Consider the following 14,404-nt stretch of genomic DNA (forward strand, 5'->3'; position numbering starts at 1 on the left):
CAACCAATGAAAGCTCTCTCCAGTTCTTACAGTAACAATAGGCAGAGTTGTTATTGTAGACTGCAGGGTATACTTCCACTGGCTGTGGGTTGATAGTAAGAACTCTTTGTTGATTTAGATTAGCCCACTAGCAAAGTTGGGGAGGAAAAAACTAGTGAAGTGGTGCATGCTTGGGCATCAAACATCGATCGGAAATGGCCTAGTTTTTTTTAATTATTTACTTCTAATTTGATGTTTTTGTTGAAAAAAAAAAAGACGACTAGTATCTGGACACATTTAACAAAATTGACCAAGCATTGTTTTAGTGCCCAAGGAGTTGTTACACCTTTAATTTAACAATGTTGTGTTGAAGTTTCCTTTCCACTGGTGAGTTTTGGTTACAACTGGATACTCTTACATGAATTCTTCCAGTAGAATAATGAACAAGCAATGTACACACAACACCATTCTGTCCTGTAGAGAGGAGGAAGGGGAAGGACGAGCAGTCGGCATCATACTGTGCTCCTTTATTGGAAGGCACAGTGATCATTCCTGATCGCTTGTTCATCAATCTGCCAGGGCGGACTGATCAATAATGTATTGGAACCACTGTACACATGATTGACATGTAGAAAGCTTAATATAGAGATATTATAAAATAAACGCAGAGAAGTAAAATGTAGTAATACAATTTATTTGAAATTGTAATAAATAATTTACAAAAATAGATGTAAAAAAGTATTTCCAAACATTAAAATAAGTTATCATAAATAACACAGCTTAAATATACAATATGATTTCTGTTCTCCTTTGGTACATATAAAACATCGAGAGACCCAGCTCTGCGATTCTAATAAAAGATGGGTAACTACAACACAGGCACTTAATATTCACCCTGGAGTAAACGTGTTGGGATGCACCCATAAAAGCTGCTATCTTTTCATCATATAGGCTTTAGAGTCAGTGCAAATTCCAAAGGTATAAATATTTTACATATCAAATAATATAAATAAATAGTTGTTCAGATTTTTATCCATCTTATTTTAAATAAATATAAGTTTAGAGCAAACTTTGACAAGGACTAAGAGAAAGAGAACATCCAGTTTAATGCTCACAAGGGCATTTAAGAAGTTAAAGTTTTATAATGGAATTGGGAATTTAAAAAAAGTGGCATAGCATACAAGCCCTGGAAACAACAAATAACCATTTCTTTCAACACAACTTCGAGTTATACCCCAATAAATTTGATTAACAAATAATGAAAATGATTATGCTTTTAATGGCATATAACTCGGAAAATATTGTATGCTTCATTCTTTTTTATAATCAATTCTTGTCCAAGTGCTGTTATACAATTTGATACAGCCCTATGTGAGTTCAAGTTATAGTTAAATCACTTATACATTTAGTTTGCAATCATTCTACTATCTGATGTATAAAACATTCCCCTATAAAAAACAAGAACATCATACAGTGTCATGTTATGCAACTGGAAATCCTGAGCAGCAATAAAAATTCAAGTAATATAGCAGCATAAAGTGTCAAAATCACCAAATGATTGGAAGTTTCCCCACATATCCCAAGTTTTGCAATTATAATTTGTGTAATATAGGCAGATAGATGAATGGGCCAAAGGTAATACCATACAGAAAACAGCTTAGGTGTACAGTAACCCTGGAATAGGGTTCTATACAGTCTAATGGTATGAAAGCATTGCAAGCTCATCTGTAACTGATTGATATGGCCGAGAACACATATGTGTTCATATTGCTCTTTGAAGGAACCTTTTTAACAACTAGCAAAAAGTTTATGTAAAAGCACATATCAACCAATCAGAAATCAGCTTCCAGCAGTTTTGCACTGAAATACTAATGAAAATGGTGATATCCAATTACTATTGGTTTCTCACCGCACTTTGATATACCAATAAATAAAGCCCATTGACCTCATTTTTAACCTTCTCTAATTTCCTGCCAGGTTATGTAACAGTCAGACTACCACAAATTTTCTGTTAGCAGGAAATATAAGAAAAAAGAAAAAGTAAAATATCTGCCCAACAGTTAAAGTTTGCATCAATAACAATACAAATTATTACAATTACAAATTAAAGAAAAAACTGCTAACCACCTAAACAGAATATTAAAATAATTAGATAAAGCTTTAGACCATGTAGAAATTCTGTACATAGGTAACAAACTTCATGTAATGGCCAAGTTTCTTGGGATTCTTTAGGAATGTTTACAGCTCTGAGGAGTGCTCTTTCAGTAGTAAAGTAGGGTTAACATCATCCAGTGCAGCGTTGGAACTTTGGTTTATGCTTGCTGATTCAGTATTCTTGCTTTTAAATACATTAAAAGTGGTAAAGGGACAGTCTTTAACATTGTTGCAGATGAGTTTTTGTAAAGAGGCACTGTTAACAATATCAAAGCCCACCCTTCCACCAAATGTACTAGGCTTCCAGTATTCAGGAGAGCAGATTGGGTTACCCATAAGGCCTTTCAATGAAAATGGGGCACCGATTTCAACCATGGTCTCTCCAAAAATGGCCCCAGGACGGGGTTTTTCCACCAAAAGGCCTGGGTAGAATTCAACAGCATCAATGTCTCCATACAGTTCTTCAAGCTCAGCAGACAGTTCCTTTTCTCCTATAAAACAAAAAAAAAAAAAACTTGTTAAAATCCTTTATCTATGAATATTTATACTGTAGCATACCATTAAATTCCAGTATGGTGCTTTGTAAAAAAAACCCTTAGCAGAATTATTTTGTTTTGGATCAAGTGTGGAAAACTTAGAACTTAAGCAAAGGTTGTATTGCTGTTTAAGTCTCCATTAGGAAAATCTACCCACACCCCATTCTACTTATGAGATGTCAGCAGAACAGCAAGAGAGGTAGTAATAAACACCCTTTGTGTTGTACCAAAACTTCTATTCACTAGAGCTAAACCTAAACCAATGTTCACAGTAATGGAACAATTCTATGTATTGTATTTCACCCTAAAGCTGCTTTCTGTCCAAAGCTCTGCTAATGCTGGTAGAATATGCCACATATTCTTTTTCAATAAATAGCAAGTGAAATAGAACACCATGTGCAATATTTTGTGTTTCACAACTGTGCAACACCATCTTTGTCATTGTTTCTTAAAAATCACAGAGTATTATTTGTTCTTTATGTATGTATTCCACCAAAACAGTGGGCACAGTAATCTCAAGGTGCTTCTTATAAAGTAACACTAATGATAATAAAACAATGCAATAGAGAAGTTATAATATATTATGTATGTAACAACAAATCTGTATTGTTTAGGTAATTGTTTTACCTAACAGTCATTGAAGGCTATGGGGTATTTAGAGGAGTTTGGCTGCAGAATGTCAGACAATATCTACAGTAATAAATCCCTCTGTATATGTTAAACTATTTATAGCATGTGTAAATGACCAAAAGTGTTTTAGATTGGTTGTTAGGAGTCAGTCCTGCAAAAGTACCAGATCTAGAACAGTTACTTCTAAAAGAAAGCCCACGCATCAGATCATATTCTCATATATAGCAATAAGGATATTGTTTTCACATCATATTATCAGTTAACTTGCAAATATAACTGCATAGTTATCTAATAGGTTTGGTCAATATTCAGTATGTATGGTAAGTTATTGCTCATTCAGCTTTTTCAAGGAAAATTTGGATCTGCAATTTTCCTTGAAAAAAAAGCCATAGTGTCAGCCAGTTTTATGTACAGAATCCAAGCAGAAACAAATGATTGGTAAACACAAGGTTAATTTGTACGGAAGCTGTACTTTGTAATCTCTTGTGTGCGTCTATTTATTGTTTTACCCTACATGCTGTCCACTTGTTAACAATCAAGTTTGATAAGAACTTGGACTCCTTGTAACTATTTAAAAATAACACAAATTCTTGCCCACATTTAACCCTATTTACTGAATGTCTAATGCAAAAATAACTTAATAACATGGCATACCTGTCAGCTCTTCAAAGGATTTGAAAGGTTTTAACATAAATCGTTTCCTGTATTCGTTGAGTGACTGGTATCTCATCTCTCTGCTTTGTTGTACTGAAGCCATGGCTACTCTGGAAATCGCTGCAGGGAAGTTTCTGCCTCCAGCCACCTATGCAAGAAAGAACACGAAGAGTTAGGGATCATCTTTAAGCCAAGAATTTCACATAAATAAAGCAAAGCGGAGATGTTCAATAGCTTCAAGTAATACTTCTACATACAAGTGTTATCTCGTACCAGACTTTTTTGTACATAATGTATGTGTATGCCTTTTTGCACTAAAGATATTTGTTCCTAAATAGTAAAATGTATTTTATAATCGTATGTCCTACAATCATGTTCAGTATTGTAAAACTAAACAGTTTATAGATTTTCTACATGTTTGGTTCTATAATAATGTATGTGTGTTTTTTTTACAATTTCACCAGTCAGTGAGTCTGGTGCATCTAATATTATGTCAAGTTTTGGATTTTAAAGCATATATATTGTCACCCAAACATGCCTGAAAACCCTTAATCTACTATCAAGAACCAAAGGAATTCTTACCCTTCCTGCCTGTTGCTTAGTAAAGGATTCAACCATATGGGATATTCCATGTTCTAACATCACACTATTGTTATACAGGAACTGGTGATAGCCGTACTCCTGGCCGTTTATTTGGAAAGTATCTGGCAAAAGTGGATGCCAGTGATAAAGTGTGTTGAACTCTGCAGCAATTCGATTCTGGTACTGGAATTTCTGGTTGAACAACAACTCAGGGTCAAATTTTAGTTTAAAATGATAACCACTCAAGTGCTGCACATAATCTTCAATGACAATTTTGATGGTTTCACCTAAACAAAAACAAAATCATTAGTACCCAGTAAAGCAATGGTCCTAATTTTCAGAAAAATCAACAATTACATCTTCCTATACTGATCATCTGTATGAGGCTTAGTTTTCTCTTACTACTAATCACAAATAAATTAATGGCAAACTTTCACAGAAAAAATTGTCATTAGTATTGAAAGTTACACTGAACCTATTTCTTCACCAGAAATAAACTTTTTCTATTTATTTGGTATAACAGTTCCATCTTCTACTGCAAACAATGCTGTATAGATGTTAAGGGGCAACCCACCCAAACATTATAGTGAAGTCTTTTGGTCTAAATTACTTGCAAACTTCCTATGTTTTCCAGGGGCAAGATCTCTCTAGGACAGGTTTTGCGCTAGGAAGCCCTCTTAAAGTGAAGGATTAAATGTAGTCAAGAAAACTTACTACTAGAGTACCAAATACACAAACTCTTAGGTGATATTACTCTTCAGTATGTGATGTTAAAATGGTACACAAGCATCTCTTGTTCCCATTTTCTAATAATAAATTCCATCTATATCAAAGTGTACTCACCAATCAAAATAAGTTTTGCAGTCTGGTAAATACGTTCATCATCCCACTCAGGGTGCTCCTGTACCAGTACATCACAGACACGGTTATGTTCTCTTAGCCATATGGTAGCATACATCATCAACCCTGGTACAAGGCCAAAAACCTCCTGTCCAACTGCAAACTGAAGATGTTCTGGGACATGTGGTGGGTAAAGCATTTCAACTCCTGTGTCATTCACTGTGGGTGGGTACATCTCTCCATCAATCATCTAGAAAAAGAAAAACATATTTATAAGAATTGATTTTACTTTTTAGAAGATGATATATGGCTGCTACCACCGTTTAAGAGTTTCACATATAGAGAAAGAAAAATATATACCTGGAATTTTAATTTTCCATTCTTTTTAAGACGCAACTTGTGCTGTCTGTCCAAAGATTCTCCATAGATATGATTTAAATCGACCTATTTAAAAAAAACACAAGGCATGCATTTAGATCCAGACATATTTTGGATAGGTTTAAACACATAAAGGTATTTTACAAATGCAAACAAATAGAAGAATGTATTTGTTCTTACCCCATGTCCAAGTGCTTTAGTGAAGGCAGCTCCTCTTTTAGTATCAGTCTTAAAGAACTGGTGTGTAAAGTGTTGTGCAAAGAATGCGAACATCACATTGGTTCCTTGTGGGTCAGGGATGAACTTTCTTCTAAGTAACAATTTATCCACAACCACTTTGACATTTGGAAGTTCTTTCTTTCCTATAGATAAAGATGTAGAAATGTGTGTCAGATGAATAATAAGCAATACCACTGTGTCATTCCCTTATCTAAATACCTGATTTATTACCCTAGGGGTCCATATGTTTCTCCAATAATAACACTGGTGCAGTGAATGCCACGCACTGATCTTATATCCAGAGCACCAAAAGCTTTGGCACAATCATTAAAAAAAATTGTGCCTGAAGGTCTGTTTTACACCTTATGCCTAAGGTTACCTTCTTATCTACTACAAATATCAAACTACAGTTTCTCAATGAGTCAGCAATGTTTTATAATCAACTTGTGCCTTTTAACAGACATAACTATTATTAATAAATTAACAAAGCTGCATTTAGGGGGTACTTGTGGGTTTCTAGCATTTCCACTTTTATAAAACAAACAAAATTTCACAATAGGTATCCAGAACCAAAATTCTTTAGTTTTACCTTTTATGCCCATTGGAGTTGGACAGTCCTCTTCCACTGGTGGCAGTGATCTTGTGTAGTATGAAAGATTGGAAAATACTTCCCAGTTTTTGTAGGTGTAATGGCTGTTGAATGTAGGGGGGCTGTCAATCAGATGTGAGCGTGCTATAAAAAAAATATGGAGGAATTTATAAATAATTCAAAATATATATTACATTTCACATTTTCATTTTATTTAAAAGTGATCTTATAGAGATTTTCCTTAAGTATATAAAAACTGTAAATACATTTAACAAAGATTCATATATTATGTATTGAGTGCAGCAGTAGTTTAAATGACCTCTGGTTTCCTATGTACCCTAAACATTCCTGTTGCAATATTTTCATGTAGTTTGTATGCCCACCTAGCCCAAAAGACCACAATTAGGGATAAAACTGCATAATGATTTGATAGCCAATGTCATTCACCATTTTACTGTTTGCTAAAGTTTGTTATTGCAAAAGAAAAACTCCTGAATACATAAGACCAATATTGAATCTTTCAGTGCTCCAAGAAATTGTTGCATTTCATCAAAATGCTTATCATTAAAACAGAACTATCAATTAATTTGCAGTTTTAAAATGCTAACATGTATTACAGTAAATGGCCCAGTATAATTTTCTTTGCCTGTCACTCCTACAATAAACTACCAAACATTTGTTAAAAAAATATTTTGATCTCTGATAATATAGCCTGGAATTGCACAAAATAGAATTGAACACTGACAAAAGTTGACTTACATGTTAATACATAGCGCATGATTCCATTTTGCAGGAAGGAGATATTATTAATTATATTCCAAATGCCTTTGAAGTGAGTTAAGATATAGTGCACAGTATTGGGTGAAGGTTTTAAGGTAACTCGCAGCCATGTTAAAAATTCAGCTGTTGGAAAAAAGAAAAAGGCTGTTTAGCATTTACCTAATGGAGATGACACCAATGTCATATATAACAGGATGTGGTCAAACACTTACGTGTGGTACAGTTTTCTCCATAGTATCCTGTCCTTGTGCAATCACATTCATAGCGATCTGTGCCAACAGTCATGCATACCCCTCTGTTCTGACATGGGTTAGAGCAGCATGGGTTCACTAAAAAAATACCCCAAAATTCATTAAAATCATATAGGTAAATAAGCACAATATTAAAGCAAAAACTGTACATAAATATCCAAAATAATTGTATTGCTTAGTAGTAATGCTGGTCATTATCTAGCAGTATAACAATTATTGCTATTAATATTAAAAGTATTGCAATTCAATGGAATAAGAAATCCTGAATATAATTTAAGATTTCTACAACAGTCTACAATAAGTGAAAATAGAGATTTCCAAACCTGCAAGAGAAGAAGCCAGAACAGAGCATAAGACGAGTCCAAAAAGTTTCATGTTAGTGGCAAGTGAAAAGTGCATTGCTCTTAGTCGTCCAATAATGAACCAATCGTCTGGATGAGGAGATGCCTGCTGCTGAATGAGCTTTCTCTTCCTATGATAACTGAACTTGATTTCTGAACCTGAACAGCTCCGTTCAGGCTTTATATCTTTACAATCATGGGCTGATGACGCAAGAGAAAGTACACTCCCATAATGGGTTAGCGCTTAGTAAAGGAATATCCCCGAGCGCAATGTGCGCACGGAAGCCGGCCGCTAGAGGGTGCTGTGCACATACAGTCATTGAGGCTCTGCAATGAATCCAAAGCCAGTGCTGTGATCGCTCCATTCATCTGTATTGCAGCCTATTGTACTAATGCTGGCGAACCACAAAGTTTCATAGATTTAATAATGATAACATTATCTTCAGCTGCTTGTTCATAATTTATTATTCATCTGGCAGAATAATTATTTTGTTTTTCTTGTAATTGTTTTGGTTTTGGTATTTGGACATAAGGCAGGTTTAATGTCATACCCTATAGTATGTTATTAATAGATTAGACATTCATTTATGATTTTATACAAAATACAAAAATCTTATAACTTGAGCTAGACATTTGAATGTTAACATCCAATGATTCAATATTATTAAGCAATGCCCATGTTTTTTTATTTTAGAAATAAAGGCAGGGGATGTGGCACGTGATAGCCACATAGTGGTGTTTCCATCATTATTCAATTGCATAACTTTGGTGTTTCTCAACCGGGGTACCCCAAGGTTCCTCCAGAGGCTGTGAGGGGATCACAGAGCAATTTAGGACTCTCAAGTCAATTTGACACAAACTTTTTGACATTTTTCCCACTGGCCAGCAATATAAGAGGCATTCTTCTCACTGACAGCCACACCAATGTACTGTAAGCTGTGGATACAATATAACTTTATAACGATATATATAACTTTAGCACAGGTTCAATTAGACATGAAAGTTTTGAAAGTCCCCCCATGTTATAAAAGGTCAGGAAAGGCTGTCTTAATTGATCGCACAGACATGTAAGCCTGTATAGACCGCTTTAGGGCATTACTTGGTATTCTTGTGGCCATTAATACACATCTGACCAGGGCTGCAGAGGGAAAGTTTATCAGTGAAGCTGGATTTTTTTAAAGGCAGATTGCTTCTACATAAAAGCTTCATGTTTATTACCCTATCTCATATATTGCAAAACAAACTTATTTTCTTACAGAAATAATGGTAATAAGGTGCCTGGGGTTCTTCCACTGATTGTTATGTGTGACATTCCGGTTACTTAAGTGACACACAATCTTTTTGGTTATCTGTAAAGGTGACATTCTTCCCACTGCCCCCATGCTAATATACTGTGAGTTGTAGTAAAGTAATTTATAGAAAAGGTTCCTGAAGTTCCAAAAGGTTGAAAAACACTGCTATTTATATTAATACTGAAATAATGGAGATTCCTATTTCTAATAGGTAAATCTTTGTCCAGCTATATAATTATACCGGTAACACAATCATTTCTATTTTCATTATCTTCGCACTTTGCTGTGTAATTGAATTTCAAACTTCATTTAAGTTGCTCACAAATACAGCCTTTGTCCATGATTCCATCATTTTTTAGGTTTGAATTAACTGTGCACATTAGTTTTATGGAATTATGCAAAGCCTTTTTAAAGTCTGCTGTGAATACATGTTTAAACAGGTTTCTGTTCCCATATAATTTGCTCAGGGAATATAGGGGAAGTCTTACTGAAATTAGGAAGGAAGTCATGCCCATACATGGCTGATGCAAACTCACAGAAAATCATTTCAGCACAGAGAAGGGTTCTTTAGTGTTGCAGAATGCACATGTAATATAAACAGTTCATTCCAGTTGAACTGCATACTTTTCTTCGTGGTATGTGAGCTTGGGGTAATTTGTTCTAAGTTTCAGACACTGATAAGCATCTGCAGAAGTTTCTCATCAAACAAACAGGCACTTTTGATTTTATAGAATCAATGTATTTAACAGCAAATCTACACATTTTATCTAGCTTTTAAGATGTCAGATGTCTATATATATATTATTATTATTATTATTATTATTAAACAGGATTTATATAGCGCCAACATATTACGCAGCGCTGTACATTAAATAGGCATTGCAAATGACAGACTAATACAGACAGTGATACAGGAGGAGAGGACCCTGCCCCGAAGAGCTTACAATCTAGTAATATATATTATATATGTGTACATATCTATCACAATAGCTTTCACAAAAGAAACTTATTTTAAGGAAGTAAACTTGTAAAGAGCTTTAGAACACAAGGCTCAAATATATATGTAGTTACATAATTCATTAACTATAGTGATAACAAGAATACCTAAAAACAAGTACAGTTATTATTTTGTGATGATAACTATCACCCAGATCATACATAGAATTTATTACATTTTATTAAAGCTCTCCAAGGCTGGAGAGGATACACTTTCATTAGTGAATCTGGGAAACCCAGCCAACCTGGAATGGATCTGGTCCAGGATTCAGAACATTTGCTAGCAAATAGAAAATGAAATCCATTCCAGGTTTCCACCTTCACTGATGAAAGTGTATCCTCTCCAGCCTTGGAGAGCTGTAATAAATCAGGCCAATAGGGTAGGATAAGAAAAGTACAAAGCAAATTGTCTAAAGTGTGGATAATACCAATAAGACTTTATAGTCTTAGCACAAGAATATATTTCCAGGCGAAGTTCTGTAGTGCACGTAGTGCAGAATAGATTGCCAAGATCCATGTGTGAATAAATTTCTAAAGAACTCATAACCAAATATATGCCTTATAGGGATATGTCTTTATATGCCTTTTTATGCCTTTATATGCCCTTAACTGTTCACAGGGCAGATCAAACGTGCATGGTAGGAGATCACACCGTAAATTGCATAATCACTGTGTTTGTTAACAATAGTTGCATGTAACAATTTACATCCCATCCATATGACCAGTTAAGCAATCACTATGTGCTCATAGCTTCCATCATGCATAAACAAATAATGACTCCGCCAAATATCAACACAAGAACATAAGTCTGCTGCGGTGCAACAAATATAATTTGGAAAAGAAACCAACAGAGATCCAAGAGGGAAACCTCTGTATTTTAAATTTGGTTGTTGATGTTGTAAAAAATAAAAATGGAAAGCATTTGGATATTCTACATGAGACTCCTGTTTCTGTATCTGTTTGTTATTACTAACAGGTAAACTATAGCATTGCATTTCATTGACATAAACAGCAATAATAGGCATTATACTCATTTTATTTATCAAATTAATACATGTTTACTAACACTAAGCATGCCAGTAAGTGATATTAGAATTTCATTAGAAGAGAGGACTACAAAATAAGGAATACAAAATAAAATCTATCTATCTATCTATCTATCGATAATATCATTAACCTGCATTAAATTGCTCATTCTTTTATGTTGATTGATTGCTTTTCCGGATTTTTCCTAATAAAAATAACATTTCAAATAAACGAGACAACATCAATGATACCTGATTAGCATTTGTAACTAAACTCTTTCACATCGAGTGCAAACCTGGTAATAAGCTCGTCAGCTCATTCTTATGTTTGGGATTCTTTGTTGAATACTCATGCATATATATCTCGTGTAGAAGCAGAATGGAAAAACTGAGACTTGGATCAAGCCAGCTCTGAGTGATTGAGAAATCAGTGCTGATTCAGAAATTCTGAGATGGATTTTTTTTAAAAAAGTTTTATAAAAATTGGTTTCCTTAGACAATTTTAAAAACCATGAGCAGCGCAGAGCTAGTCTAAAACCATTTACCTACTTTACCTAGTTGTACTGTGAAAAAATGTGTAGCAATGGAAAACTATTTCCGTTGCATAACTGAACTTAAATTGTTTAGATTTCTTTTGGTTAACAGTGACAAATGTTTTTCCAGTCAGTCCTACTTGTGGTGGTGCCACTGGCTCTATCAGTGCTGGCTAGAACAAAGGTGGCTGACTACTAATTCAATAGTAGAATACAGAGATGGCTGCTGACAAGATGAGGCAGTGATAGGTCACATTATAGGAAAAGGCTGCTCTAAGTTGGCTACACAATATTTGTCCATATTAGCAGAGTTTTACCTTGAAAAACTCCCCTAATTTTCAAGGGTCTAAGAGTTCCAATAATCTTTCTGTTTGATATCAACAATACGTCTTTAACTGTGAAAAAAGTATGCATGCAACTTGCCATATTTGCCAAGTTGGATACCAAATCTTCTCCCTCTGCTTCCCACTGTATGTCGTCATCCTCTGTGTGGCCCTATAATTGTCGACTAGGCTGATGGTCTGGGTCCCCTCCTGGGATCATACCTGGCATTTCCTCCTCCAATAGTTCCTTTTGCTTTTCTGTGTCATGTAGCCCATCTCCTTTTACCTCTTGGTACAGTGGATCCTCCTCAAAAAATACCCACACCCCAATACTCTCTCTACTGCTGAGAGAGGAAGAATGAGTCTTCCTCCTGTTCCCTGTGCTCCATCAAATCCAGAGTGGCTTCTAACACGAAAATGAGCAAAATGACATCATTGATACCACTTTATTTCCAGACGACAAATTTAGTTCTCTCTTTATTAGGTTCTTTAATAAGCAACAGCAAACACACACAAGCTTCCTGTATTTGCACTGTTATGTATCAGATAGTCACAATTTTTTTTTGCACATATAAAACATTCATCTAATAAACCCTGGAGGGATCCTGGTTATAAAAAGATAAAAAGAAATTAAAGAAATCCATTGAAGGAGTTTACTATCTAAACACAAATGTGTGAGAATAGAAAGACAGAGAGAATGTTAGGAGTAGAGTGATTTGTACCTACCGGATTGGTTCATGTTGTGTGCATATCGTAATAGCAATAGTAATATTGCACTGAAAGGCATGACCACATATTCCAGGGTTCCCCGGCACAGTTAGCCCCTCCCTCAGGGATAAATCATAGGGCTATAATGACTTTAGGGAAATAAATACATAAGTAGCATTACAATCATTACAATATATGAACTCTTTAAATACCATTGTATCAATGGAACATACAGATCTGCTAAAAAAAATTAACAACAAGTGACTGATCCCATAAAAAACATCAAATCTTTAATTTACAACAATAAATATAAGAACAAACCTACAAAAATTGTAAGCGTTTGCACAAACAAGTCTGATTCCTTATTTCCCAATTTGTAAAGAGAATGGCACATGGATTTCTTTAGGTAATTATCTTTTAATCATACTGTTATAGCAAATTACACAATTCCACTGAAGCATCTGAAATATACAGAACTAACTGACAAAACCTGATGTAAGCCTGATGTAATGATTGAAATAGCTAGCTGCAGGATATAAACAAATATGCCAAAAGAGCTTATAACAAATATAGGAGGAAATAAAAAAAAAAAGATGAAAAAGTCACAATAATATTATTAATGATAAAGAAAGAGGAGGAGGGATCTTTATTCAGTGATGTCCCAACACACAGTTAGGGTGGAGAAGTCATAGGTAGGATGGAAAAACTGTCCAGAAATCAGCACACATGGGTCGTTCCACCTTAGCAGCATACTGAGCAACAGTGCCGGTGCACCCCCTTTGTTATGGAGGTGGATAATACAACATTGTTTTCAATGCATTGGCAGGAGTACCCCTTTTTGGTAGCAGACTGTGCCTTTGTGCCTTCTTTACCCATAAGGGCGAAACCATGCCCAAATGCCCAATGGCAACTTGTAGTTGTACATGTACCCCATCTACTTCAGTTCTCTCCTTATACATGACATCATCTCCACCCGCGAGCTGAAACTATGGAGGACTGGGTAGATATACAGTAAATACACAGCTGTGAAGCAGCTCCATGGTCTAAAGTATATGAGGTCTCCGAATTTCACCTTATATGTGGACGCATACCACCACTAGTACATATACAACTGCTTATGAAATGCTGCCTTACGAGAATTTTCTCACAATTTAATGAGATACAGAAGCTTGCGTTCAGTTATTTCCCCATTCCTAAAATTGGTTTTAATAACTAGTTACTGTTGAAATGTGGGGATTTTTTTTATATTTGATAGTGAAAAAAGCACCTTTTGTAGCAATTTGTCACCAAGCTATTTGCAGTTTCCTGGAAGATCTGATGAACAAGGTGTTCACCAAAAAAATTTGTAATTTTGTATACAAATAACAGTTTTCATTTACCTTTTTACAAAAGTGAAAGTCCTGAAAGCCTATCACTTTTCAGTGAGACTTCTACTTTTAGTATTGTAAATTTATATACTTTGGGCTGGGCCTACACAGACGTTTTTAAAAACGTATGTACACGTTCCTACTGCGTTTATATGCGTTTTTTATGCACTTTTATTAGTGTTTTCAAGCTTGCCTTTAAAACGCTGGAAAATGTATATGCCGTGTTG

The 14,404-nt window shown here is 34.9% G+C and overlaps 1 protein-coding gene across 1 annotated transcript; it reads right to left on the reverse strand.

The window, feature by feature from the left end:
* Positions 1–657: 657 nt before the first annotated feature.
* On the reverse strand, positions 658–8,087 carry PTGS2 (prostaglandin-endoperoxide synthase 2). The gene is made up of 10 exons (XM_072420130.1): positions 7,916–8,087; positions 7,554–7,670; positions 7,321–7,464; positions 6,562–6,705; positions 5,934–6,115; positions 5,736–5,819; positions 5,379–5,625; positions 4,536–4,822; positions 3,954–4,101; positions 658–2,624 (listed from the first exon to the last, which is right to left on the reverse strand). Exons 1-10 carry the CDS (start codon positions 7,989–7,991, stop codon positions 2,218–2,220), a joined length of 1,836 nt encoding a protein of 611 aa, XP_072276231.1. The 5' UTR covers positions 7,992–8,087; the 3' UTR covers positions 658–2,217.
* Between the last annotated feature and the right edge of the window lie 6,317 nt (positions 8,088–14,404).

Source organism: Pyxicephalus adspersus, chromosome 8 (assembly GCF_032062135.1).
Source record: "Pyxicephalus adspersus chromosome 8, UCB_Pads_2.0, whole genome shotgun sequence".
Lineage (NCBI taxonomy): Eukaryota > Metazoa > Chordata > Amphibia > Anura > Pyxicephalidae > Pyxicephalus > Pyxicephalus adspersus.